This window comes from Thermoascus crustaceus, assembly GCF_041956765.1.
Source record: "Thermoascus crustaceus strain CBS 181.67 unplaced genomic scaffold VTN00scaffold_7, whole genome shotgun sequence".
NCBI classification, from domain to species: domain Eukaryota; kingdom Fungi; phylum Ascomycota; class Eurotiomycetes; order Eurotiales; family Thermoascaceae; genus Thermoascus; species Thermoascus crustaceus.
The window spans coordinates 406573-431710 of NW_027192533.1; the positions used below are offsets into that span (position 1 = coordinate 406573).

At 52.2% G+C, this 25138-nt stretch overlaps 8 protein-coding genes across 8 annotated transcripts; 3 read left to right on the forward strand and 5 right to left on the reverse strand.

The window, feature by feature from the left end:
- Nucleotides 1-3152: 3152 nt before the first annotated feature.
- VTN00DRAFT_9183 (uncharacterized protein) lies at nucleotides 3153-3813 on the forward strand (the record flags this gene model as incomplete). Its single annotated transcript, XM_069436115.1, has 5 exons — nucleotides 3153-3268; nucleotides 3332-3365; nucleotides 3419-3553; nucleotides 3618-3672; nucleotides 3746-3813. 5 exons carry the CDS (start codon nucleotides 3153-3155, stop codon nucleotides 3811-3813), a joined length of 408 nt encoding a protein of 135 aa, XP_069284768.1.
- A 1317-nt stretch (nucleotides 3814-5130) lies between these two features.
- VTN00DRAFT_9184 (uncharacterized protein) lies at nucleotides 5131-7565 on the reverse strand (the record flags this gene model as incomplete). Its single annotated transcript, XM_069436116.1, has 6 exons — nucleotides 5131-5288; nucleotides 5358-6290; nucleotides 6350-7007; nucleotides 7077-7303; nucleotides 7386-7470; nucleotides 7533-7565. The coding sequence occupies 6 exons, from the start codon at nucleotides 7563-7565 to the stop codon at nucleotides 5131-5133; spliced, it is 2094 nt and encodes a 697-aa protein (XP_069284769.1).
- A 1483-nt stretch (nucleotides 7566-9048) lies between these two features.
- On the reverse strand, nucleotides 9049-9520 carry VTN00DRAFT_9185 (uncharacterized protein; the record flags this gene model as incomplete). Its single annotated transcript, XM_069436117.1, has 2 exons — nucleotides 9049-9064; nucleotides 9144-9520. 2 exons carry the CDS (start codon nucleotides 9518-9520, stop codon nucleotides 9049-9051), a joined length of 393 nt encoding a protein of 130 aa, XP_069284770.1.
- Nucleotides 9521-10936: 1416 nt separating this feature from the next.
- On the reverse strand, nucleotides 10937-12671 carry VTN00DRAFT_9186 (uncharacterized protein; the record flags this gene model as incomplete). The annotated part of the gene is made up of 3 exons (XM_069436118.1): nucleotides 10937-12059; nucleotides 12121-12397; nucleotides 12551-12671. The coding sequence occupies 3 exons, from the start codon at nucleotides 12669-12671 to the stop codon at nucleotides 10937-10939; spliced, it is 1521 nt and encodes a 506-aa protein (XP_069284771.1).
- A 543-nt stretch (nucleotides 12672-13214) lies between these two features.
- On the forward strand, nucleotides 13215-14915 carry VTN00DRAFT_9187 (uncharacterized protein; the record flags this gene model as incomplete). Its single annotated transcript, XM_069436119.1, has 3 exons — nucleotides 13215-13695; nucleotides 13782-14087; nucleotides 14146-14915. The coding sequence occupies 3 exons, from the start codon at nucleotides 13215-13217 to the stop codon at nucleotides 14913-14915; spliced, it is 1557 nt and encodes a 518-aa protein (XP_069284772.1).
- A 2094-nt stretch (nucleotides 14916-17009) lies between these two features.
- VTN00DRAFT_9188 (uncharacterized protein) lies at nucleotides 17010-19052 on the forward strand (the record flags this gene model as incomplete). The annotated part of the gene is made up of 3 exons (XM_069436120.1): nucleotides 17010-17102; nucleotides 17361-18052; nucleotides 18119-19052. 3 exons carry the CDS (start codon nucleotides 17010-17012, stop codon nucleotides 19050-19052), a joined length of 1719 nt encoding a protein of 572 aa, XP_069284773.1.
- Nucleotides 19053-19701: 649 nt separating this feature from the next.
- VTN00DRAFT_9189 (uncharacterized protein) lies at nucleotides 19702-21813 on the reverse strand (the record flags this gene model as incomplete). Its single annotated transcript, XM_069436121.1, has 3 exons — nucleotides 19702-20852; nucleotides 20984-21576; nucleotides 21695-21813. The coding sequence occupies 3 exons, from the start codon at nucleotides 21811-21813 to the stop codon at nucleotides 19702-19704; spliced, it is 1863 nt and encodes a 620-aa protein (XP_069284774.1).
- A 540-nt stretch (nucleotides 21814-22353) lies between these two features.
- On the reverse strand, nucleotides 22354-23916 carry VTN00DRAFT_9190 (uncharacterized protein; the record flags this gene model as incomplete). Its single annotated transcript, XM_069436123.1, has 2 exons — nucleotides 22354-23763; nucleotides 23821-23916. 2 exons carry the CDS (start codon nucleotides 23914-23916, stop codon nucleotides 22354-22356), a joined length of 1506 nt encoding a protein of 501 aa, XP_069284775.1.
- Between the last annotated feature and the right edge of the window lie 1222 nt (nucleotides 23917-25138).

Sequence of the window (25138 nt, forward strand, 5' to 3'; positions counted from 1 at the left end):
CAGTCCAGCAACTCGAGAGCGTTTCTTTCGTACCATCTCTGCTGGAAGGCCTCAACAAGGAGTCCTAGCTTTTCCTCCACTCGCGGGCCTAGAATCCGTTCAATTAAAATCCAGCAGCGTGTATGGATCGGATAGCCGCGTTGGCGGCGACCCTTTGTTATTGTCGCCAGGTAGCGGCTCCTTGAAATCAACTTTGTACACCACTATCATTTTCGAAGTTTGCAGCTTCCTTGTTTGGAGGTACAATGAGGGTGCCACTGCGCGTCACCGCACCGGGGAATTGAGAGGCGGTATTGCGTCTGGAATCGATCATCGTCGTCGTCCTGGCTTCTGATAACTGTTTCCGACCAGTTCTCAAGTTAGAGAGAACTGTGTACCTAGGTAGTATTTACCTATCTTGAAAAATTACAGGTGATTTGCAGGCTCCAACAGGGAGTGATCGATTTGACATGACGGTAGAAAAGAGGACAGAGATCTATTGAACTCACTCAATCGAAACAGAGTTTCCCACATCCAAGGAGTCTTGAAATACATCGTCTCGAGGTCCGCTGCTGAGCAATAGATCACTGGTCTTCTCTGTGTCTTCGTTGCCTTTCTCCACGATGCTTTCTCGGAGAAGATCTCGTTATCCACATATTGGAACAGTGACCCGCATGCACAACAGTGAAATGGCTTCATGCGATACATTCTCCACTTACCTATGGGAGCTCAATGTTTTTGCCTCACCATCTTCCGCCTTTCAGCTAAAAAGCACGCAGGAACGAAGGAAAGATGCAAGCAGATAGCGGGTATGGAGCGCAGAGAAGAAGATACCAAAGCCTGTAATTATATCTGTTGGAGAAAATTACCGCCTATTTGATTTCGCCGATCAGCAACCTATATTCGACCCCCTAGAATAGCCGTTATAAACACCTACTTCGCATCGGATATAGATCTCCGGAGGATTCGGTCATGGATTATAGACCTTGGGTAGTATAGAAAGTGTCAGCCGAATATTACCACTATAACCTAGTGGTATGCCAAGAGACCTATCAGCCTAGTCAGCACACGCCGATTCGGATCTGCAGAAGGTCATAATCCCTGCAATAAAAGAATCATACTGTCTATAGCCGAGACTGCCTATTTTCCTTTATTATATCCTTTCATATTTCATGAAAGGTCTCGGGATCATTAAACAAAGAAGTATTCGGAAGGTCTTAATCCCTAAGTCCATGAGAATAAATAGTGGTCAGTTAGTTAGGTAGATTCGAAGAATCAGAGCTTTCATCATCATACCTTCGGATTACTAGGTTCGCGCAGTTTGACAGAAAGATTCCCTCGGGTATAGGCCTGCTTTGGAGCTAATCCTCATGTACGTTAGCTTTGGCCCCCACGTATCGCCATATAAAAGGGGTCAAATCGGTAGATAGATCAAGAATCAGAGTTCACCTTCTTCCATATTCGATATAGAGCTCTCAATACTAGTCGATACCACGGAGTCTATCTCTCGCAATATCTCAGTTTATTTTCTTTCTATCTTTACAAAAATTCCATGCACGTATTTTAGCATCGACTTACCGGCCTCAACTTAAGCGTTAGCTGCTCCTTGGATTCATTTGTGTTCAAAAGGTCCAACGATACGCGGTGACTACTAGCAATACCAAAAAATAAGAAAAACAATAATAATAATAATAATTACATGAATTCTATTGACGGGCCTATTTTCTCCGTTCAAGACTATCCGTTTCTTTAGATGGATATTACTGAACATATAGCCCTGGATATTGATCATCCGACTCTCTCTGATCATACCCAGAACCCACAACACTAGAACAACAACACTCGACAGCCTGATATCCTACGTGTATTCTTCCAACATGTACGCGCTCAGATAAGAGACTTTAGATAGGTACTTACCTAATCACCCAGCGTTGTGTTATTATGTACAGTACCTAATTGTTGTGAAACATCCGACGGAAATAATCTCCGGCGCGAAGTTTTACTCGATGGAAAAAAGGAAAAAGAAAAACGAGACATTTCGCTTGCAATATTATCGTCGAAGCGTGAAAGGAACTGGACTTGGAAAATGAAATTAACCACTGCGGAGCAGGGAAATTGGTTATGACGCCATTGGCAGAGATCGCGTTGGACACATCTCTTCTCAAGTTCTCTCCAGACCCTGCAACCCCCCGCGTTCGTCAAACTCCTATATAAGCTTTGGGAACATGGAACATGCTGTGTGGCTGAAGGCACTGCTATGACAATTATCTAGAGGGTCGCAAGCTGTGGAATATGGCAGAAGCTTTTAGCAGTAAATGTAGGTACCTAGCTACCAAAGTCCTGAGACGGCATGCTAATATCATACTTCCCCGGCAATTGAGGGCCTGCTATTTCAGCTTGGAAAGAATTAAGTTTGGAAAATGATGCTCTGCCACCGTTGAGGGACAAAGAGTACTGTCAGGTACCCGATCAATCCGGTTGGTGCGCCATATTCTATGTAGCATTCCATCATGGCCAACGATATGCGATATCAGCACATCTACCAAGCTGAAGACCGCGAATAGAGGCTGTGAAGGAGGAGGCGCGTAGTCCAGGGACGCCATCCAAGCAGCAAGCAGGTTAATTGAGCTCCGATAACGACATTTGCGAAGCGGGGTTTGTTGGGAGAGACACTGCCGGGTTCATCCAAGTCCGTAGATTCATCTCTCAATTCAACGGCAGTATTTCCAAATCGCCATGAGTGGCCGTCAGTTGGTATCGAGCCAATAAAGTCGAATACCTGCTCTCTGCATCTTCAAGATCGTCAGTCCCTTTCAAGGCACCAAGCTTTCTCCAACGCTCAGGCTAGCCGATTAGCCTAGGGAGTGACATCCGAGACCAATCAACGTGCGGGCGGAGACCAACAATAAACGACATTGCAACTTTTTGCAAGTATGCCAGCGTCCGTAATTCGTAAACAGGTGGTGGCAGGGGGGAAAATCGTAGACAGACAGGAATGATAACCGGATCTCTTTGATGATTGTTGCTGGGCCAGGGGGATTGTGTGGATCGGCCGATATTGTCCGGAGCAATTCCCTTCATTCATATACAAGGTAGAAATACCTATAGAAAGACGATCCAAGCTTCCAATATCGCACTCTTGTTTCTCGACAGACTCAGTGAATCCTGATCTGATGGCTGACCGAGCAGCGGTCCTGCAGGAACTGGACATGGCCCAGTACCTCCCCAGCTTCATCCATAATGGATTCGACAGCTGGGCTGACGTTCTGGATATAACAGAGAATGATCTGTATGGTCCGACCAGATTAAGTGTTATAATGTCCACGATGCTGATTTGACTCTTTTCAACCAGGGACGTATTGGGTGTGAAGCTCGGACATCGAAGAGTAAGTATGCGAACAAGCTCTAATGCGCAATTCCATGCTGATATAGGAACCAGAGACTCCAACAAAGGGTAGCAAGGGAACGTGTGCTGCTGTCCCAAACACAACCGGGTCAGTCGTGCCAATTTGATGGCCTGCTCGCACACGAGGCTGCTCCTCGAAAGAAGAGGAAATACCGCTGGCATCCCAAGGTGCGTGTTGCTCACTCCGTTCAAAGGGTCAGGTTGTATCAGAGCTAACGAAGAGTTCGACCAGCCGGATCCAAACGCCCCCAAGAAACCCTTGACGGCGTACGCACAGTTTGCAAACGGTAAACTCTTGTCTCTAGGGCGTCTATATTCCTAACATGGGAAACAAGCTAACCTGCGCTATGTTGTCTGCAGAAAAACGAGAACTCCGACACCACGGCCTCTCCTTCGCGGACATGGCCATCGAGATCGGAAAGCTGTGAAGAGAACTGCCCGATCACGAAAAGAAAGAAGCCCAGTCCCGTGCGATCAGAGCCAGGGACGAGTACAAGGAAGCCGTGTCAGCGTACAGGACGACCGACGAGTTCAGAGAGTATGAGAGGTATCTCATGAACTGGAAATCTAAGAGATATTCCCGAAAATATCTCAACCTTAAGCGGCTACAGCGGCGACCTCGACCTAGACTCAACAACCTCACCGAGCAGAGACGACCCGATCTACTACTCACAACCTGAACTTTTCGGAAGAAGGATCAATTCCGAACCTTCCATGGCTCTTACCTGGAAATAATGGCTTTGAAAGCTCAGAAGGTACTGGTAAATTCATCCCACCAGCAATAGTCCCATCAATGCCGCCAGACACGACCTGGTGGACGACATCCTTACAGTCGGATAGTACTATCTGGAGCCCCACCCAAGGCGAAAGTGTATGGAGGAGGCTTCAATGTATCCACTCCTTCCACCGTGGAGGATAGACAGGACGGGACACTTCCATCTCAGTGTAATTGGATGATGCATCCTATTACCGACCAACTCGCATAGGACCTGGGATATCGATGTTAGGTAGGGAGTGTTGAAACTATTACTACTATTGTACAGTAAGTTCTAATGCAAACATCAACCGTAGCTAGGTAATATCCCAATTCAACTCCTTGAAGTGCAATAGCGAGTACAAAGTGATATTTGCCTAATAGAAACAATCTACTCTGGAAGCCAACGAAGCAAATGTAGGAAATCAATGGTTGAGGATGAATTTTCAAACTAAAGCGTGCGTGCAGTACGTGTAAAACCACTATACACATCTGCAGATATTACTATTATCATTGATAGATGCATATGTACATACAGATATCGAGATTCCTAAAAGAACTTTGGCAATATTCTATTTTACACATGCAGGCAGATACCATCGTCGAGACTCGAACAAGAGACGTCACCAGGAGCTACATTATCACTACATTCTTCTTAAAAGGTCTGTAAACTGTTAATAATAATTCGCTGGATTGCATATGACACGAGGTATGTGTACAAATAAGCATCTGGCTCTTTCCCAAGAGACACACACAACGGGCTGAATGAGATACTGACAATACAGAGCAGAACAGAACGAGACCCTAATACATGCAGCCAGAAAACACCCCAGAAATAAGATAAAAGAAGCTGCCAGCAAGAATGGATTATTGGGGAAGCGAAGGCGAGTTTCTGAAAGGTTAATGGAGATTTCCGTCTTCCCTCCATCGTCGCTCTCTATCTCTCACATTAAGATTGTTTTTGTTTGTTTTTGGTAATTCGTTTCCCTTTTTACTCCCCGTCGGTATCCGTCTCCGTGTCAGTTTCGCTGGTATCGTCCACTTCGCCTTCTGTGTCGCTCTCCTCTTCGCTCGATTCCTCGTCGACAGGCTTCTTCTTCTTTGGCGGCTGGCCAGTCTTCAAAGCCTGCATCTGGCCTGCTAGAGAATCTGCAAGAACAGGATATGTTAGCCATATACGGTCCAAGGGAAGTTGGGTTGTGGGGTTATAATATTTACCTTCATCTGGCTCGCTGATGTCGTCTTCCTCCTCCAAGGCGGCCGCCTTAGCAGGGTCGTCAACATGGAGCGTGACTTCCATCTTCGTGTCGAATCCCAGGTAGCTGTCACAGACAACGTGCAGAACAAAAGTGAAGTCGCCCACCGCAGGCGGTGCCTGGAACTGCATTTTCAGGGTCTGCATGTTAAATGTGGGCTTGCCATTCTCATCGAATATAGGCTGGTCGAAAGTCGTAAAGGTGAATGGTGGCACGGCCATCTTTCCCTGCTTGGCGTCAGCCAGGAAGACGTGCCATCTCGGAGAACGGTCGCTAGAAAGATAAGGCGCGTGAGCCAACGGTGGCAGGACTGCCTCTTCTTTATCATCGGCTTTCTGTCCATCCTTGCCTCTCCTGTTCTTGGCCGGCTTACGGCCCATCAGAGCATCAAGATCATCCTCATCGGGGTCGATGTCTTCCAGGTCAGACTCATTCACCTCCGGAACGTTTGTCGAACCCGGAGGAATGAAACGTGCCTTAACGACCAGCTGCACCAGACTGCTTGGGGTGATAACCTTCTCTCCCATGACCTTGAAGAATGCCTTGGATACTTCGAGGGCCGGAATCTGCTTGGCAACAGAGATGGCGGTCGCATACTCCTTTTCGGACAGCAGACCAGCGCCAACAGTTAGACTCCGACGCTGCTCTTCAGACATCTTCATATAGTTTTGAACAGTGATGTGGCTCTTAGCATCCTCACCCTCAACCGACTTGACGACTTCAGGAGTGAAGTACGGCAGTTGTAGGAGTGGTGATGAACCTGGCTGAACGGCTTGGATCAAATTCTGAGACGTGCGGAAAGCTCCGAGGATAGGTCGCACGTTGCCAAAGGCAAGTGCAATAGCCAAAAAGGATTCATTCAGAGACAGCGCAGTAGGTGCAACACCGTATTTCTCTGTACAAGAATGATCAGCGACATGAACCCGTGTACAATTTAGAAGAACGCAAAGTTACCTTCGTTAAGGGTGGCATCATCTAAGTCAACTCGGCCCAGGTATGCCCACAACAAGCCTAAGGCTTTCCGTCTCCATGAATCGTCCAACTGCTTGAGTTGTTCCCGAGCCTTAGCTTCCAGAGTCGGAGCCTCATTCGCGAGAACCTTCTTCTCGATCTTTGCAAGCCCGGACTCTGCTTTGTTGCCTTTAAGCATCTCCTTGTACTCTTCTCCCGAAGAGAGAGCGCCGATGATGCTGCCATCCGTCATGTCTTCCCTGTACTCCCGGAAAACGTTGCCCGCGCTCGCGACAAGAACCTTCTCCTTGGTGTACCGCTGCGAGCCGTACCACCATCTGCCAACAACAAATGGCAGAAGCACGCCAAGAAGACTGCCGTACAGCAGCAGGACGTACTTGCCGTTCCCTTCAGTAACGATGAGCTTGGGCAACGCGATACCGATGCTAAAGCTCTGCTTTCCATCGGGGTGGCCATATTGGAGGTAGTTGTTACGAATTTCTTCGTCCGTCAGCGCCTTGTAGGCCTTGGTAAGCTCCACGAAGCGCTCATTGAGGGTCTCGATGGTCTCGTTCTTTGAGGGGTCCGGTCGGGCTTTGTCAGGATGGTGGATGAGGGAGAGGCGCTTGTAGTGTTTGGTGATAGCTCTCTCGTCGGCACTCTAATAAAACAAGAAAAAACACGTCAGTTTCTTTAATCCTCTGGTTTCTGGGAACGACGGCAAACCCACCCTCGATATGCCCAGGATCTCATATGGGTCCCAGATCTTTGGCGCCGTCCTCCGCGTCACGATGATCAGATAGATCATCCATGCCATAACCGCATAGCCTATCAACACTGTGATCAGGCGTTTCACCCGGTACTCCTTGCGTAGCCGTTTGCGCTTCTGCGCCTGGATGAGGTCGTCATGTTGTGGCTTGAAGTCGGATTTTATCCGGGGTGCGGTGTTCTCAAGCCCTGGAAAAACAGTTCAACATGTCAGAAAACAATCCCACAGAGGACAAAGTATATACAAAGGAAAAATCCGACGGCTACTAACCTTTGGTCGGTCGAAGGAGGCTGTAGGTGAGAGGGAGTGTGATTAGGCCGGAGAGCGTAAGGATGAAGAACGGGAAAAATTGGCCCTGTTGAAAAAAAAAATCAGTCAGAGACTCTCATGGAAATCCTAGAAAAAGCGCAACCAAACCTGCTCATCGTAATTATAGTCCGTAGACGACATCGTCGGACGAAATCAGGGCAACCCAGCTCCGCCTTCCGCGCGCTGACGGGTGCGTATTATGGGAACAAGGGACTGCTCTGGGAAAAAGCCAAGTGGCGAGAGAGTGAGGCAGGAGGAACGGAGAGACTACGTGATGGAGATGTGGCGCATGATCCAAAGGACGGAAAACGAGTGAGTATCGAGAAAAAGGGCCGTCCTGGTTGCAGAGTTGTCTGCTTGGATAGCACTTGATGTTTAACTGACCGACCGTGTCCTTTACCTCCGGGGCTGACCGCCCACCCCATTGAGTTAGTGGCGTTCATGATCCCTCCAGCTCGCTCGGCGTCCGCCGTACCAACACCCCATCCAGCTCCGATCAGGATTTACGGAATAGTCGTACTGGAATTATTTTCATTATCTTGCAGACTACGTTAGTGAATTTTCGCTCCCTACAACTTATCTAATTTGGCGTCTGATGTGACAAGGTTTACTCCTGATAACAGGCCATCGCCCCAGGATTGCGAACCAAGTGAAATAAATTGGAACTACAATTACTACTGGCACCGAAGATCGCAGCTACTTGCATGTACAACACTTTTCTCCTCGATAATGTAGTTATTAATTTCATGTTTTTGTCTATCGTGATTTTTTTTATACATTAGCGTAATTTTTTCTTTTTACAAAGTATCGTGACTCGTAAACTTTTTTTTATTCATCCAGGAAAATGATCTGAGACATAACAAACTTGCCGCAGACCTAACCGGATGACTTGAAACTCATATCCCAGAAACACAGATCACCACCCAGTCCAGCCAGTGAAGGACAACTTTTCCCCTTTTTTGAACGCATGAGTGCATCTTCTCATGCCAACCAAAGAACACCGATCAGAAAACCAACTCCTTTTTGTTTTCCCGCACTCCCAGAAGATGCACACTCCTCCCAAGAATAACGGGACATATCCTTCCGCATTTTCGGCTTTGGATCGAAACCGGTCCGCAGGATGCTCCTACCCCGTGGAGAGCTCAAGCATCAACGATGGTTATCGGACGCGAGCACCACCACACGGAGCAGGAATGCATCGAACGGAGACCTCGGGATCCCGATCCTTTTCCTTTATCCTAGCTTGTGCTTTTGGTGTCCCATGCGATTTCGATGAGGGAGCGCGGAAGAATATTTCGCCAGAGCTCACATGGCCGAGCTTTAGTGGACCAATCCGATTACCCTGCCATTCAGGCACTATGGGCCGAGAGGACACAGGCATCTTCATTGCTACAAGTCGCAGCTCGGTGGTTCCATTGTCTCCGGTGTCGCCGTTAAGTCGAGTGGGTGTGTGGGTGCTTCGAGAATTATTCAATTCCTCAACAGGAATGCGGTGGTGGGTACGCCATATTCCTAGCACTTGCTCCTAGTTGAGCACCTAGCCGATGATCGGCTGCTTCTAGCGACAGCCTAAGCCCATTCGTGAAAACGCCAACGCCAGCCACAAAGCCTCGCCATTCCATTTTCAGTCATGTGGAAGCCTGCAGATCAGGAGAGGTCAGATATTGTTCACGAATACCGGATTGTCTCAGGAGGACGGTGGATGACGGGAAGACTCACGAGTCGATGTAGTCGAGTCGACCAAAGTACTCCAGCATGCGATAACAAAGGCTCACATCGTCCCCCGGTTCTCCCCCAAACAGGCGGCATTGCTCAGCTTCTAGCTTAGAAGCTTCGAGTCGCTGCTTACGCTCGTGGTTCTGCCACACCATATACCGGTTGTGCCATAGTTGGGCGGGTGGTATTGGGCTGCAGTCACACGAAGAGAAGGCAGACGACAATGAGGGAGACGAGTAGGTCGATAGATGTTGGTTGTCGGAGGCGAAGGGTATCGTTGCGTTCGAGATGGTGACTGGTAGCAGTGGAGGATCGATGGAGATGCTGTTCTGGTGCCGGGATCTAGGCCTTGTGCGACGTCTGTTATGCTTCTGGCCCATTCTTCGTTCTGGATAAGATAACGATTTTTTTTTGGTCCGATCGATGTAGGATGATAAGCAGGAATGCGTAAACCGAGTCAATGTTTATGAAGGCGCAGGGTCGCTACCCCCAAGCGCCTCTGTCGAATGGAAGAAATAGAACAACAACCGAGAGGGGAGTTGTGACCATCATCCCGCCTTTTATGAAGGATGAGATGGTGGTAGGCAGAACCAGAACAGTGGCAATGGCAGAGTGACTCGAGACTTATATGAGTCGTACTGGAGACTGGGGACACTGAGGATTCCCCGAATCAGGAGTATGCGTTCTAGCACCCTGACACTAAGGTGACTCACCAGCACTAGCAGCCACGAAGCTCCACATTATGGGTCCAGCGCAGCGATCACGAAACGTCCATCGAAGGAACGAATCGAAGGACCCTGGACAGCAAATTCCCCACTGTTGACTAACAGTACTATCGACGTGGTGAGCAGGAATTTGAAAATCTCTCTGATCTGCCCCATGTTGTGTGGACGTGGAGCGAATCGGCAGCGCCTACCGAGCAGATCACGTCAGGAATGCTTTTGGGTGTCAATCCGCCAAACTGCCCAGTCAGAGCCTCACAAGCTGCACGAGCACGCAATATTAAGTGATCAGGCCATAGGATACTCTAAATCTGGCATCATTTGCAAACTCAATTCCTCATGTTTGTAAGACCATCTCAAACACATCGAACACTTTGTGCGAAATTGCGCGATGCGGACCGGAGTGGTCTGACGGGGTGAGGTGACCCGGCTTGTCCACATTTTTCCTCAGGCCGCTCCTCAGGATCTCAGGCAGCCTCTCCGCGGGACCCGGGACGGGCCCTTTCGGTGAAAGCTGCGGCTACCTACGGGGTTGGACACCTAAGGTACTGACTTACACCGTACTCTGTAGCGAGGACCCAATACGGATTACCGTATGGAACAGCGAAATTTTGTTTGTGACGTATGGTCTACGTCAGTTTTGGCGGCCGGCCGGCTCCGCGCCGTGGTTACGTACAGTAACGATACGCTGATACGGCACGGCCAGGGCGGCCAGGCCCAGCACGCATCGGGAGTACCCGTTCGGAACACGGGTTACCCGATCAGATGTAGGGTCCTGAGTGGGCTCCGACTGTCACCGCCTTGTGGCTAGCCGGTTGCGGCTGGGCTCTGGCTGGCCCGGGGAACTTCGCAAGCTCCTGTGATTTACCACTAGTTCTTATGCCACCGAGCACGTTTGAGCGTGCTTCCAACCTTCTCGAAACATGAGCCTTTTTCAGGTCTAGCGAGACTCGGGAAATTCTCTTCTCGTCGCTCTCCCTTCCGGTGTCTTCCAGATGATGAACTATTGCCAATTGGCCCTGTAAATGCCTCTCTACTATTCCAAATCATTATTTCCCTGCTCGTATGGTCATTCTACATTTCGACGCCCACAACCATCTCCCCCTTCCGGATGATCTCGAGCATTTCTTCCCCTTTCGGGGCCGTAGTCAGGTTCTCATAGCCATCCGCTGTGACGAGGATGTCATCCTCGATGCGCACTCCGCCAACTGGGATGTACTTCTCGGCCTCTTCGAAGTTGATGTACTTCGCGAGCGGTTGCTGCCGCGCGTTGTCCAACGCCAGACGTGAGAAGTAGAGCCCAGGTTCCACGGTGACCACCATCCCTTCTTCCAGGGTCGGGGCGGAGAGAGTACAAGGTGAACGACTAGTGGTCGGTACAAGGACAGAGCTGTATTTCGCCTGCTCGTCGTCCGCTATCGCCATCAACGACTCCCCAGATACATCGTGGACTTCGAGTCCGACATGATGACCGAGCCCGTGGGGGAAGAATACCCTCGAAGCACCAGACTGGCGGATCTCCTCCACAGAACCTCCCTTGAGAATGCCCAGCTCAAGGAGTCCTTCGATCGCGATAACGTGAGCGAGGACATGTAGGTCCAGGTATCGAACACCCTTCTTAATCCGCCTGATGCACTCCTCCTGCATCTTCTCCACTATGCGATAGGTGTTCCTGGCTTCAGCGCTTGGCCATCGTCCCTGCAGCGGAAAAGTTCGAGTAACATCGCTGGCGTAGCAATTCCACTCCGCTCCAGCATCCAGACAGACTAGCTGCCTGCCCTTGAGTGGCTCATTATTCTTCGAATAATGGAGGGTCGCGGCGTTCGCTCCAGATGCAGCGATGATCTCATACGCTTGGTTCTTTGCGTCGTGGGAGACGCAGGTATCCAGAAACGTCGCTTCGATCTCCGTCTCGTTAACCATCTTGTGAATGCCCTGCAGAACATCCTTGTGGGCAAGCCCGGAGATCTCATTTGCACGACGGATCAGTTCAATCTCATGCTTGTCCTTGACGCCCCGACACGTGTTCATCGCTGGCATCAGTTGCGTAGTGTCTAGCCATAAGGTCGGAGGGTTGTCTGTAGGTGCCTGCGAGTCATGAAGGATATAGATAGGGTAGTTCTGGTTGTTTGCAGCGGCCCAACGGTCGATGTCTCCCTTGAGACAAGCGTAATACCTCGCTCGGTCTACATCGTATCTAGAATCGGGTCTCAGAAATCGAACGAAACGAGGCTGATCATGACCAGAGAAGAACCTACCTCTCCTGGGCTTGTTTCACCGTGATAGTTGGGCCCATCCATATCGCCCGGTGTAGGTCGAAGTCAGGGACGTACAAGGTCAAAAGGTCGCTCCCGATGTCGTAGGTTAGGTAGCAGTCCGCTTCGTCGACACCGCTGAGATAGTAGAAGTACCGTCTCTGTCGGAATGGGCGTGTTTGATCGGAGTCATCCAGATAGACGGTCGGCTGACCGACCAGGTAGATCAGGCCGTGAGAAACACCGAGCTGTGCTGCGACCCTGCGAGCATGTTGCTTCGCTGCTCAGGAATGTCAGTTCAGGCCATTGAAAGGGATGTTACAAGAGACGAGACACGATGGATCCTGTCGTACGTCGTGAAGGCGGTAGAAGGGAGGTCTGAAGGGCCATGGAGCGCTGCCTGTCCGACGTAGGGGTAGGCAAGATAACTGACCAGGATATTTATCGCAGCTGGAGCCGGCTACCTCCAGGCGGATGTCATAGGTACTGAAGGTACTGATATCGATATCTGATGGACTGCTGACAGAGGCGACGGCCATGGCAGAAGCTCCCATGGTCAGAGAAGGCAAGCTAGGAGAGGACAGGATGGAGAGCTCCTGGAGGTCGAGCCCATGACGCAAGGAGCCACGAGGACCAGGCGGTTAGTCAGAAGGCACCAGAGGTGTCCGCAGAGCCGCCAGAGACATGGGTTGTCACAGGCCGAGACGCGTTTCGCAGCGCATCCCTCTGGCCAATTTGCCTTGCATTCGACTATGCGCTTCTATTTTCTTGGGAGAAGACATCATAGCCGCCGTGCTGAGCCCTGGCCAGCGACTGTTCTGCTGGATGACCGCCACGGACCTGCAAGGCTGTTGGACGAGAGTTCGCCGAAATCGAGCGTCTTCGCCGTGCGACCAGCCTGGCCCGGACCCCCGCCTGCACCGCTCCCGGCTGTGGTTTCGTCTTGCCTCTCGACGTCTCCAGATCATCCCCATTCCCGTCACCCATATCTCTGCCACCTCGTCTCTCTGCCCTTCTCTCTCCATCCACTGATACTCCTATATCTCCTGGTCCATCTGGATCTCCCAGTAGTCAACGTCTGCCCACGTTCATGAACGATGCGGGGATCTGAGGCATCGGGCCCCGGTGCTCTCTTCGATGCTCCTTCGACGCTGACGACTTCCGTCATTAGCAACCCGCCAACGTCACTGACGGGCGGCTTCACACCGCTACCTCCCCCGCCCTTCCAGGCCGCTTCCTATCCCAACGGCAACCCCGATGGACTCGCGCAGGCCGCTCTATCGCCTCACCTCAAGCGGGCAGACCCTGGTGATGTCGTCGTCCACGCTAGCGGCAATGCCGGTTCGACCGGGAAGGGCATCCTGATCGGGATCCTCTCTGCCTTTGGCTCCGCGGGTGTCGCGGTCGTCGTCCTTGCTGTATTCTTCTTCTTCAAGTATACCCAGCGTGGGAGGATCATTCTCGATCGGATCGGGCGGCCAGGCGAGTATGATGATGAACAGGCGTTTGCGCGGGAAGAGGCGGAGGCCCTGGAGGTGATGGATGAGTTGTCGCGGGCGGAGTATCTGAGAGCCAAAGGTGCGTCTATTCTCTTTATACTATAATGGACTCTAGTGCTATGTATGACCATTTACAGGCGTTGAGACTAATTCGATAACCTGCAGCCTTCATCCAAGCCAACCCGCCCGAGTCTATGCAGACAGACATTTCTCTTTCTCAGTTCCTTGCGATCCAGGAGAAAGGTGTCTCAGCATGGGAATTCGAGCCGGAACTCGAGATTGCGAACTGCTTCGTCGAAGCTCGAACAGAGATCGAATTCTTTGACTCCGAGTGCAGCGTCCAAAGCAATCTACCGGTGCCTAAGCAGAACGAAGTGTACTACTGGGAAGCCAAAATATACGACAAACCTGAATCGAGTTTGATCAGCATCGGAATGACCACAAAACCGTATCCACTGTTTAGATTACCAGGTGTGTTGGATGTGCATCAACTCTCATCCTGCACGCGATGCTAATACTTCTCGTACAGGGTTTCACAAAACTTCTGTTGCATACCAGTCAACAGGTCATCGGAGATACAACCAGCCCTTTGTTCCTACGGCCTACGGACCGGAATTTGTTCAGGGGGACGTGATCGGGGTCGGATACCGTCCAAGGTCGGGGACAATCTTTTTCACGCGCAACGGGAAGAAACTCGACGATGTGGTTCATGGCTTGAAATCGCAGAATTTCTTTCCGACAGTCGGCGCGAACGGACCTTGTCAAGTACACGTTAACTTTGGTCAGATGGGATTCGTCTTTATTGAGGCCAACGTGAAGAAATGGGGGTTGGCCCCCATGACTGGTAGTCTGGCACCGCCCCCTCCTTACGGAAGTGAGCAGGGAAGCATACTCCTGGAAACCGGTAGAGAGAGCGCTGCACACGCATCACATCGTGGTTACCTGGAGCCAGGATATACGAGACCGAGTACGACTGTAAGGATTGGGCCACCCACAAGTCCCGGTCCTATCCGCTCACCCACGGACATCTCCCTTGCTCAACTTCCCCACATACCCTCCCACGAGGACATCGGAGAAGGCTCCAGTCGAACGAATGTTGGTAGAGCGGGTTCTGATGAATCTGCTCCTTTGCTGCATGCACAGGAGCCACCGCCAGAGTATTCAAGTCCAGATAGCAGCGAAGTCGAAGAAGGTGTTGGAACGCAGCCGGATCAGCCGCCAATACCTAGCTACGATGCTGCTGTTGGGAATGATCGCAGGTACATACCAGATGCGAACCGAGATGATCGGGAACGATGAAGCCCCAAGGCTCTGTCAATTCTTTTGTTTGATTTGCTATCGCTACTTGCTACATGAGGTATACCACACTGGTTTCTGTCCATCCTCCTGCTCTATCGATTTAGCGGTCATGGCTGGCGTTTATTGGGTGGTGTCTTTTTCCAGCAGGACGTTATAGGCTAGGCAACCGGGAAAGGAAGATGAAGCAGCTTACTTCAGGAACGGGAAACAGGTGTCTTGTGCTTTCTTTTGCGGGTTACATCTAGGCCGGCTGGTGGGACTCTGGATTTGTACACAATTACCAGGCAAGAAGCGCAGGCAGCGCGGGGTATCGCGAGAAGGACCTAATACAGTTGGCTCCTTGGGCACCTGTTGTCTCCCAAGTGCTCCGTCTTGACTGCTTCGGATATGATGTCTATATCTTGGGAGACTCCTTTTGTTTTGCTAGTCTTGTTCAGCGCGTCTATACTGTATCGTGATGTGTTTCCGCCAGAGCAGGAGCTGGTGGTGCGCCTGTCCACGATCATTTCTGTACAGAATGAGCAACAATCTCCCACGAATCAGAACTGCTTGAGTACCACCATCCTTGGTTCTTGTGTAACCGTGTAGATGTTCTCCAGGGCGGACAGCAGCTGTGGGAGAGCCGCAGTGGAGATTGGAGGCCCTACCGCTGCTATAAAAAGATCGCTCTAAGACTCCGTACCCCGTCGGCCGGCGGCTAGCAAGCCCCTCTAGAAGTTCTTCAACAATTCGCCGGCCCACTTGCGCAGCGAAACACAGCCCGGAGAACGCAAGCAAGGGCCTGGTCGCTGATCCAGTTGAAGCTTTCCCCACAAAGTCCACGGGGCGTAGCCGGCGCACTCCACTCTTCGCGCTGGGCCTTGAGCTGGACTGCGAAATGACAAGCAATCAAAGAGGAGCGATCGGGGTCTGGAACAGCTGCCAGCGGAGGTCAAAGGACGAAGAACGGCCATGGGCTGCGCTCCAAGGTTTTGTCGAATGCGGATCGGGATCAAGGTCAGCCCGGGGGAACCTGGGGAGAAGCTGGCTGGGCGAGCGCCGCGGAGCAACTCTCGCGAGTGTAACCTCCTCCGGCCGATCTCTTTCTCTCCCAGCCCCCCTCTCTTCCTTCTTGTCCCGTCCTGCTTTGGTCTTATTCCCGCGGTTGCTTATCTTCTGAGGCTCTATCGAAGCCGTCGATCTCTTCTTGATGAAGATAAAGATAAGATTTCTGACGTGAATTCCCGCTGATCCCCATCTTGGAGCCGCGAGACGTTCCACCCGGCCGTTCCACAAAGCCATTTATTTGAATGTGACACCGGCCCCCTTTCTCTTTTATTGCTCGTGATCGTCTTCCAAACTCCTCAGGAGCCGTTGACTGCTGAGATCTTGCCCTTTCCTGCCTCGTCGTTGCCCAAGGTTTCCTTGTCAGTGGTGTGTGTGAATTGTCAGTCGTTTCGGGCTATGCCGATCGATCGTCTCGAGCGTGCGACGTCATTTTCGCGCTCGATTGCATCTACACCTCACAAGCTACAGCTGCGGTCTTAGCCACGCATTGCGGCCATTCCCTCTTGGTGCCGACTTCCCGGAGATTTGATAATTTTCCCACGGCAAGGGCAAACGCGGAGAGGATTCAACAAATCTGCCACGAGCTCTGAAATTGAGACATTTCTGTTCTGCAGTCAACCCCATTCGCCTTGAATTTCACCTTCCCACGTCACACAGATTAGCCAGTATACTTGTGACAGCAGTGCCAGGTTTTAGAAGTGGGACAGAGCTTTGCCGGACTTGTCCTGCCTCAGCCCCGATTCTCGTCCTCGACCAAACAGATAATGCAACAGAGGAGGTTGGGAGACTAGAGAGCTAGGTGCGCATGCGCATGTCGCCATTAGACAGAAGCGCAGCTTAAAATTTGCCTTCCCCATAATTTGCTTATCTCTATAAAGTGGTTGTAGCTGAAGTACAGGATTGAGCGGACACAGCAGTCTACGTATCGTTGGCCTCATCAGCATTAACAGGGTGGTATTGTGCAGTGCATGTCCCCTGAGTGAGGCAAAGAATCTGTTGGTATCCACTAGGCTCAAAGGGCTAGACTGGTGATCTGTGGTTGGCCTCATGCGCGCCAATAATGTTCATCACAGGGGTAGGAAAGGGGAACCAGATGGTCAAGGGATGTCAGATAAGGCAGCCTTTCAGGTAATTGTCCTGGTGAGTAACTGCTCTGTGAGGTCTTTGTCATTTCCCCTTCAAGACGCATGTACGGATACCCTAGGTGCATATAGAAACGGTGTTTTTGGTTGCCAGACCTATTTCTGAGTTGCGTTTTACTTCTTTTTGTTGTATTCTACCGTCAACTTCCCAATTCTGTAGCTCTTTGATAGCTTCCGCTTATTGATAGGACCCGAGTGCTGTGGTTTCGGAATCTGGCATGTGAAACATAAGCTAATAGGATCTCTCTTTCCAAAGGGTCCAAATGGAGGACCACGAGAGGACAACGTTACTGGTCTACTGGTCCGGTCAGCATCTACAGAATGGTCTCACGGTTCGGTCGTGGCTGTCGATGCAGGTACTCTACTCGCTGGCATCATCCGCACGCTGGAGCGATATATCACCGAATCGAAGGATGGAAAGGGCTTGATGAAAGAAGGACCGTTCGTTGGACTCGATCTGCCCCACGAGACGGCCCCGGCCAACGCTGCCTACATCTTCCGGGAAATCATTGGAGCCGTTTTAATCACTCACCCGCACCTGGATCATCTGTCGGGCCTGGCGATCAACACGCCGCTGGTGGAGGCTGGAAGCGGGCCTAAAACTGTGGCTGCCCTTCCGTCTGTGATTGCTGCTATCAAGAACCACATGTTCAATGATATCATCTGGCCGAATCTTTCAGATGAGGACGGCGGTGCCGGTCTGATCACATATCAGCGCTTAGTCGAAGGAGGGAATCCTCGATTCGGTCGGGGTGATGCGAGAGGCTATGTTCGAGCATGCGAAGGCCTGTTGACCAAATGCTTGAGCGTCAGTCATGGGCGTTGCAGGCAGAAGTATCACCCAGAGACGGGCAAGCATCATCGTCTTAGCAGCTCCATCTTCGCGACGGATCCCTTGATGTTGCCTTCCCCGAGAGGAATTCCAATTGATCAGACAGAGGCAGCAAGGTAAGTTGGTTGTCCCCGATTGCAATCTGCTTAGTACGTCTGAGTTAACTGTCCCTTCTTATGTAGTGTATATCCTTCACCAACACGACCGTCTCATCATCTACATGGTCATCACCATAGTGCGAAGGAGTCTAGTACTTTGGCATCAGTTGAGAGCTCCGCATTCTTCATACGCGACCGCTCTACCGGCAGCGAAGTGATCGTCTTTGGCGACGTCGAGCCGGACTCTGTATCCATCGAACCTCGCAACAAACGTGTTTGGGAGGTCGCAGCACCCAAGGTCGCCTCTGGCTCTCTCCGAGCAATCTTCATCGAATGCTCTTTCAACGACTCCGTCGACGACCACTCCCTCTACGGCCATCTCTGCCCACGACACCTGATCGCGGAGCTGCGTGTCCTGGCCAGAAAAGTCCTCGACGTCCAACGACCGCACAGAACAAGCCACCACCACGGAAAACGCAAGCGCGAGGATACCGGCAGCTCCGACGGCGGCGACCAAGTGAGCCCGCGAACAACGAGACCTCACCTCTACGGCTCAACGACAGCAAAACACAGAAGAAAATCCGACACTTTGCTCTCATCCCCAACGAGCCGGACCTCATCATCCGCCGGCATCAGAAGCGGCGGCGGTACCAGTACCACCTCCTCCCGCCCCTCCTCACGCTTCAACTCCGGCGACACCAACACCGGCACCGCAGCCAACCTGCCGGAACTCGTCCACGACGAGCGCACCCCCAGCATCCCGGACCCCGTCGACGTCGGGTCCCACGCGGACGATCCGCACTCAGCAATACACGATGAGAACCCCCAGTGGGCGGCGGACTCGAGCAGACAGCCCCTGACGGGGCTGTCGGTGTACATCATCCACATCAAGGATACGTTGACGGATGGCCCGCCGCCGGGGAATCAGATCCTGCAGGAACTCCGGGCGCATGGCGAGGCGGCGGGGCTGGGGTGCGAGTTTTACGTCCCGAAGTGGGGGGAGGAGATTTGGATCTAGGATTTACCTAGTTCATCGTTTAGGGTTGGGGACAGGGTTTGGTTTAGTTTGGTTGGAGTGTTCTATTGGGGACGGGATAAGTAGGACTGGGGAACTGGAATCGGCGTGGTGAAGGAAGTGAAGTGGGAAGGGTCTTTCGGGATATAACGCATATCCACGGCGGTACTTTCATTTTTATTTTTATTTTTTATTTTTTATTCTTTTTTCGGATTAAGCAATTAGGACAGTGACCTGCATTTGGTGTTATCCATGTACGAGTCAGGAGTTAGAGATTCTTGGGTGGTGATCATTGTTATGGTTATGGTTGATTAGGGTATGGAACAAGCACACGAACTACCTACCTAGGTAGGTAGGTGATTAGGATAGTTGTATGGACCACAAACGAAATTATGAACAGGTTTTAACTTTTTATGACATCGAATTACGCTTTTTTTTACAATAGAGTGGGGTGTCCACAAAATAAATATCGCAAAACATATTGGGTTCAGGGATACTTAACACCAAGGGAATAATAAATATACTATCACAACTATATACAAATCGAGGCCATGCGTGCACCTATCTAAGTACTAGTAGTAGTAGTAGTAGTAGACAGACAAACGATACGAGACTACAGGAGAAACGATGCCCTCACGGACACTCCACAAGCTCACTCAGACCCAACCTGCGTCTGCTTTCCCGCCTCCGCAATGACATCCACCCACTGGGCCCCCTTCCCGCTGGGGGTTCTGAGCCCCTTCGAGACCGCCGTCTCATCCGCCGTCTTGGAACCACCGTTCGACACAGCAACATCCGCATTAAGAACACCCTCCCCATCTCTCGCGAACGCGATCAACGCCTCCTCACTACCCCACTCTCCCATGGCTGTCAAACCCACCGGCACCCCGCTCTCAGTCAGATAACCTCCTGGGCAATTAATCGCAGGGCAACCCGTGAAATTAGCCAGCCACGCGTACTCCATGTTTCGGACGGAGGCCTTGCCGTCAGACACACCATGGGAGAGATCCGCATTTCCGCCCTCGATCTTCCAACCCGCCATTGGCGTCGTCGGTGTGAAGATAACCAAACCCGGGTGTTTCTGGAAGAGATGGGCGAGGTGCGACATGAGCAGGTTCCGCAGACGCTGGGCAGTGATGAAGTCCATTGCGCGGACCTGGTTCGCACCCAGCGAGACGAGGACCTTGTTTGGTGCCGTCAGGCGGCGGATGTCATCGGGTTTGACACTGGAGGCGTTCTCGCTCATGATGGTGAGGACGTGCGCGCGCTGGCCTTCAGGGAGGTAGGGGATGTCGATGTCCACGACGGTGTAGCCAGCCTGCGTACGGTAATAGTCGAGGGCAGCGTCGAAGATGGCACGGACGGGAGGTTCGGCGCGGTCGATCCAGGGGCGGAAAAGGCCGATTATTTTGGGTCTTGAGGACGAAGCGTCTGGGATGGCAGCCAACGGGTCCGGGAAGAGCGCGGAGATGGGGTCCTCCGCTGCGGGGGCCGGGGCGGCCATGATGCGATACGCGAGAGCCAAGTCGTCAATGCTGGCCGCCATGGGGCCGTGGACGCCAACAGTCGGCGCGAGTCCGACAGTAGGTGACCCGGAGATGCGGCCATGAGTGGGCTTTAGGCCCCAGAGGCCCGTGAAGGAGGACGGGATGCGGATCGAGCCTCCGCCGTCTGCGCCGTGCGCGATAGGGACCAGTCCCGCCGCGACGGCGTACGCGGAGCCGCCGGACGAGCCGCCTGAGTAGTACTCTGAATTGTGAGGGTTGCGGGGCGTGCCGTAGTTTGGATTGTTGTTGGTTGTGTCTAGAGATATGGTTAGCTATTTGATTTACTTTGCCATTTGAGGAAAATTGTAGATAGTCCAATTGCATCCTTCCTCGCAGGAAAAACAATAAAAACAAAAAGAGATAAATAATTGAAAATTGAAAACTCACCCAACCCCAACTCATGCATATTCGTCTTCCCAATGACAATCGCACCAGCCTCCTCCCACTTCTTGATACACCACGACGTCTCGTCCACCGCGGGGCGGAAATCCAGCTTGCTGCCCAGCGTCCGCGTGTACCCCTTGAGATGGACCTCGTCCTTCACCGCCACAGGCACTCCGTCCAGCGGGCCCAGCGGCTTCCCGTCCTTGTACCGCTGCGTCGACGCCTCCGCCGCCGCGCGGATCTGATCCTCCTGGGACTCGAGGAACGCGACCGCATGCGGGCCCTCTGGCTCACCATCATCTCCGCGCCGGATCAGGGGCAGCAGAGCCTCAACGACCGCCGTGGGCGTCAGCTCCCCGGACAGGTAGCGCGCGTGGTAGTCGGCGGAGGTGTAGTAGGCGGTTCCGTCGCCGCGGCGGGTCGTGGGCGCGGGGAGTTTACGCGGAGGCTTGCTGCTGTCATTGATGTCTTCCAGGATCGGGGCGACGGCCGGGTCGTAGCGGGGCTCGTACTGCTTGAGGTGCTTGATGTCGTGGATGACGTCGAAGCCGGCGTTGCGCCAGAAGTGGTTCTGGACGAAGCTGAAGGAGTGGATGCTGTTGACATGTGTTAGCGCTGTATTGACTCTCCATAACAGAAAATGCCTTCAATTCTCTTTCTCGACCTCCTCTATAGACCGGATATAAAGATATATATATATATATATATACTCACATCGTCGCGCCCACCTCCAGCAACCGTCCGCGAAACACCGGGATCGACTGCGTCTCGTTCACATACGGGACGGCAGGGCCCTCGCGGGGCTGGGGATAGTTGTAGAATTGGGGACTCATGCTCGCCGTTCTGGTCTTTCTTTTTCTTTTCCTCTTCTTGTCTCTGTCTTCTTCTTGAGGATCCTTTGCTGTCAATTAATCAATTGGCAGCACAACTTACGCCGTCCCGGACGGACAAACGAAGCTCGTGCAACCGCCATGTGAGCTGCTTTAAGCTCAGCCGCGGTTGCCGTTGCGGAGGTGGAGATGGTAATACCGTGACGTATTGTAAGTAAAGGAGCTCGTCGCCTCGGACCCATCGTGATCGATCTCAAAGGATAGACACTCATGATGGTCGATGATGATGGTGAAAATATCGGCAGCCGGAATGAGAAAAGAAGAAGAGGGACTTGTGCCATTATATAGTGGAGTGGTGAACAAAGACGCGCATGCATAGTCCGCCGCTTTATCTGTCTTTATCTTTAATGCACGGCTACGCTATCTAGCACTAGGAAATAAACAATTTATATTCATCCATGTTTACCTGTATGGCGTTTAATTGCAGCATTATATATATATATATATAGATCTATCCGATTTCATGCATATTTTTACAATAGTCTACAGTTTTAGCTTCAGGTTTGACACATCCAAGCCCAACGCAACACCCGTCAACACAGCCGCGTACCCAATCAACACGGCCATGGCTTGCACCCTGCTCGCATCCAGCGTGTGCATGCTCAGGTTCGCCGCTCCAGTAAGCAGGTTGGCAAGCAGGAAGATGGCCAGGCCATTCTTGTTGAACGCAGCCATGATCCGGCTGGTCGCAAAGGCGCTGCGCTCCATCTCGCTCTCCCGGTCCGAGGCCCGGTGCACGGAGGGGAAGAAGACCGTCTCCAAAAAGCAGAAAAGTAGGATCTGTGCGTTGTTAAACGCCGCAACCCACAACACATATGGCATGTTGGCCAGGCGGCGCGAGACCGGAATCGCGGCCCCGTGGCCAAACGCATAGGTCGAGTTGAGCACGAAAAGTACCGTCCAGACCAGAGTCTCAGCCACCAGACTCACGAGCACACTCCTCCTCGCCTCCTGCGGTGTCTTCGAGGGCGACGTACCACGGGGGATGATTCGTAAGCCGGTAGCTCGGCCGGCAAGGAAGATAGCCAGGTATCCGATAAAGGAAAAGACTCCCTCCCGGTTCTTCGAGAGAAGGTCGGGGCCGCGGGGTGAGACGAGGATGTAGGCCTTCAGATCCGTAGACTCCAGGGCCACTTGGTATGCGACCGCGATGATCAGAGCCAGAATCTCGTACGAGGGGACCAGAGCGGTCAAGGAGTGGAAAATCTCCACAAACGGAGGGAGCAGGCCCAGCGTGAAGAAAAAGTTCCAGTGCACGCCGTACTCGGTCACATGCTCCGCGTAGTCCAGGCCCTTGACGCTGTACAGCCGTATCAGGCCCAGGACGAGGAGGGGGATCGAGTGTCGGAACGACGCGACCAGCCTCTGCGGCAACGTCTTCCAGCGAGGGGCCGTCCGGCTCCTGAGGACGGAGCGCGCAGACACCACCCCTGCAGAGAAGACAAACGACCCGACGCCCAGGTCCATAAGAGAGGTGCCCCAGTTCTCGACCTTCGCGAATCGTCGCGGGAAAACGCGGAAATCGACCGCCAAGATGGCAACGCAGGTGACCACCATCATGGCAGCGCGGTATGTTGTCAGGAACGGGTGGACTGGAAAAGGATCCAGCTGATGCGCCGCTCGTCCTGGCTTCTCGAGCGCGCCATCGTGAGCGGGCGGAGGACGCGGGGGCTTCGCTTTCTGCTGTCCGCGGGTCCGTTTGGGACCAAGCACGAGGAGGACTGCCGGGGAGATGAGGAGGATATTAAGGAGAAGCGGAGCGGAGGAATACAGAGTCGTCGCAAAGAGGATCGCTATGACGTTCAGCAGGAAGTCTGTGACCAGCGACGCGGCGCTGTATGGAGTGAAGAAAGAGAGGCGAGATTGCAGGGCGGACCAGAGAAGGATGGAGGCCTAAGTAGAATCCTCGTCAGTTCCTGTGTCAATGAGAAGATGATGGTCAGCACTCACCGGAGCGACAAGGGTGACGAGATTGATCTCCATGATATCTCCTCCGGACAGATTGGAGACAAAAGCCTCCTTGCGGGCTTTGTAGTCCTGATCCATATTGAACTACGCGCAGTGTTTGGATGGCACGCTCGCGCCAGTAGTTACGCTGTCAACGCCTATTCAAGGGATCTGGAGATGGAGAGAAATCATGAGGTAACATAGGACGCCGTCCCGGAGCGTCCTGACAGCAGATGGGAAAGAAAAAGGACAGATGTTGACAACTAGAGGCTCTGGAAAGGTCACGGAACACGATCTGATTCTGGACATCATGAGTCGCGCGGCCCGCGTCTCCGGGTCGCCCCGCAGCAGTCTGTATTCGGAGTCTGTTTCCACCTTGCAGAGTAACTCGACCGTTGTTCTCTTTGCTATCCATCTGAGGATCTTCTGCGAAAGTGTGTTGTCTCGTCAAAAGTTCGTGGTCGTCTTCTCACCTCCACAAATGATACAATCTGCCAAACACCAGGCAGGCAGTCTCACAGCGCCTTCATGATTGCTGGTACCTACGTACTACCTGACGTACTGTACCAAGCGATTTCAATTTACTTACTGGCCAAACTGACTTAGAAAGTAGGTAGTCCCTGCTTGATACTGCTCCTGAAGTGTCGCATTATGCACCTTCGAAACTGCAGGAATAAATTTTGGAACGACGACAGATTTTCGGACACTTGGTTCTCTGCACAGTATGTAAACGCGCATGTCCCATATTCCGTCTTTGGGATGTTCTCGAACCTGGATAGGCCAAACTCTACCGAAGCGGACAGACCTGGGCTCAAGGCTGACATATTGTTCTAGGCTATCACTTCACCTACCCAATGAAAATGTGAATATCCCATCACCCCTGTATGGCGCAAAAACCCGACAGACGCGAACATGACACCGCTTGGGGCCAGATGCAAGGCGCCGCAGTCCCTTCTCCAGCTCCGCCTTCTGGAACACGTTTTCATCTTCCCAACAACCAACCCAGGCACTATGCTATATTATTGGATTGGCTGCGCGTATCTCTGTTGAACTCTTTGCTCCCGTTGCGGGTCTTTCCATTATCTATCCATGGCAGCGGATGCAACGATTCCCACAAGCAGCTGAAAACCACAGTGTGTCTTCCACAGCGGGGTACGAAGGAGATAGCTGTGACTGCAGTGCTATGCCATGTTTTACGGCGCAGCCGCGCAGGTTCTGACAGATTCCCTACAATCATGACCATGGAGCGGTCGATTTACTATCTCTTAATTACGTTCGGGCGCATAACTTGACTTCCGTACACGCTCTATGCACTCAACTG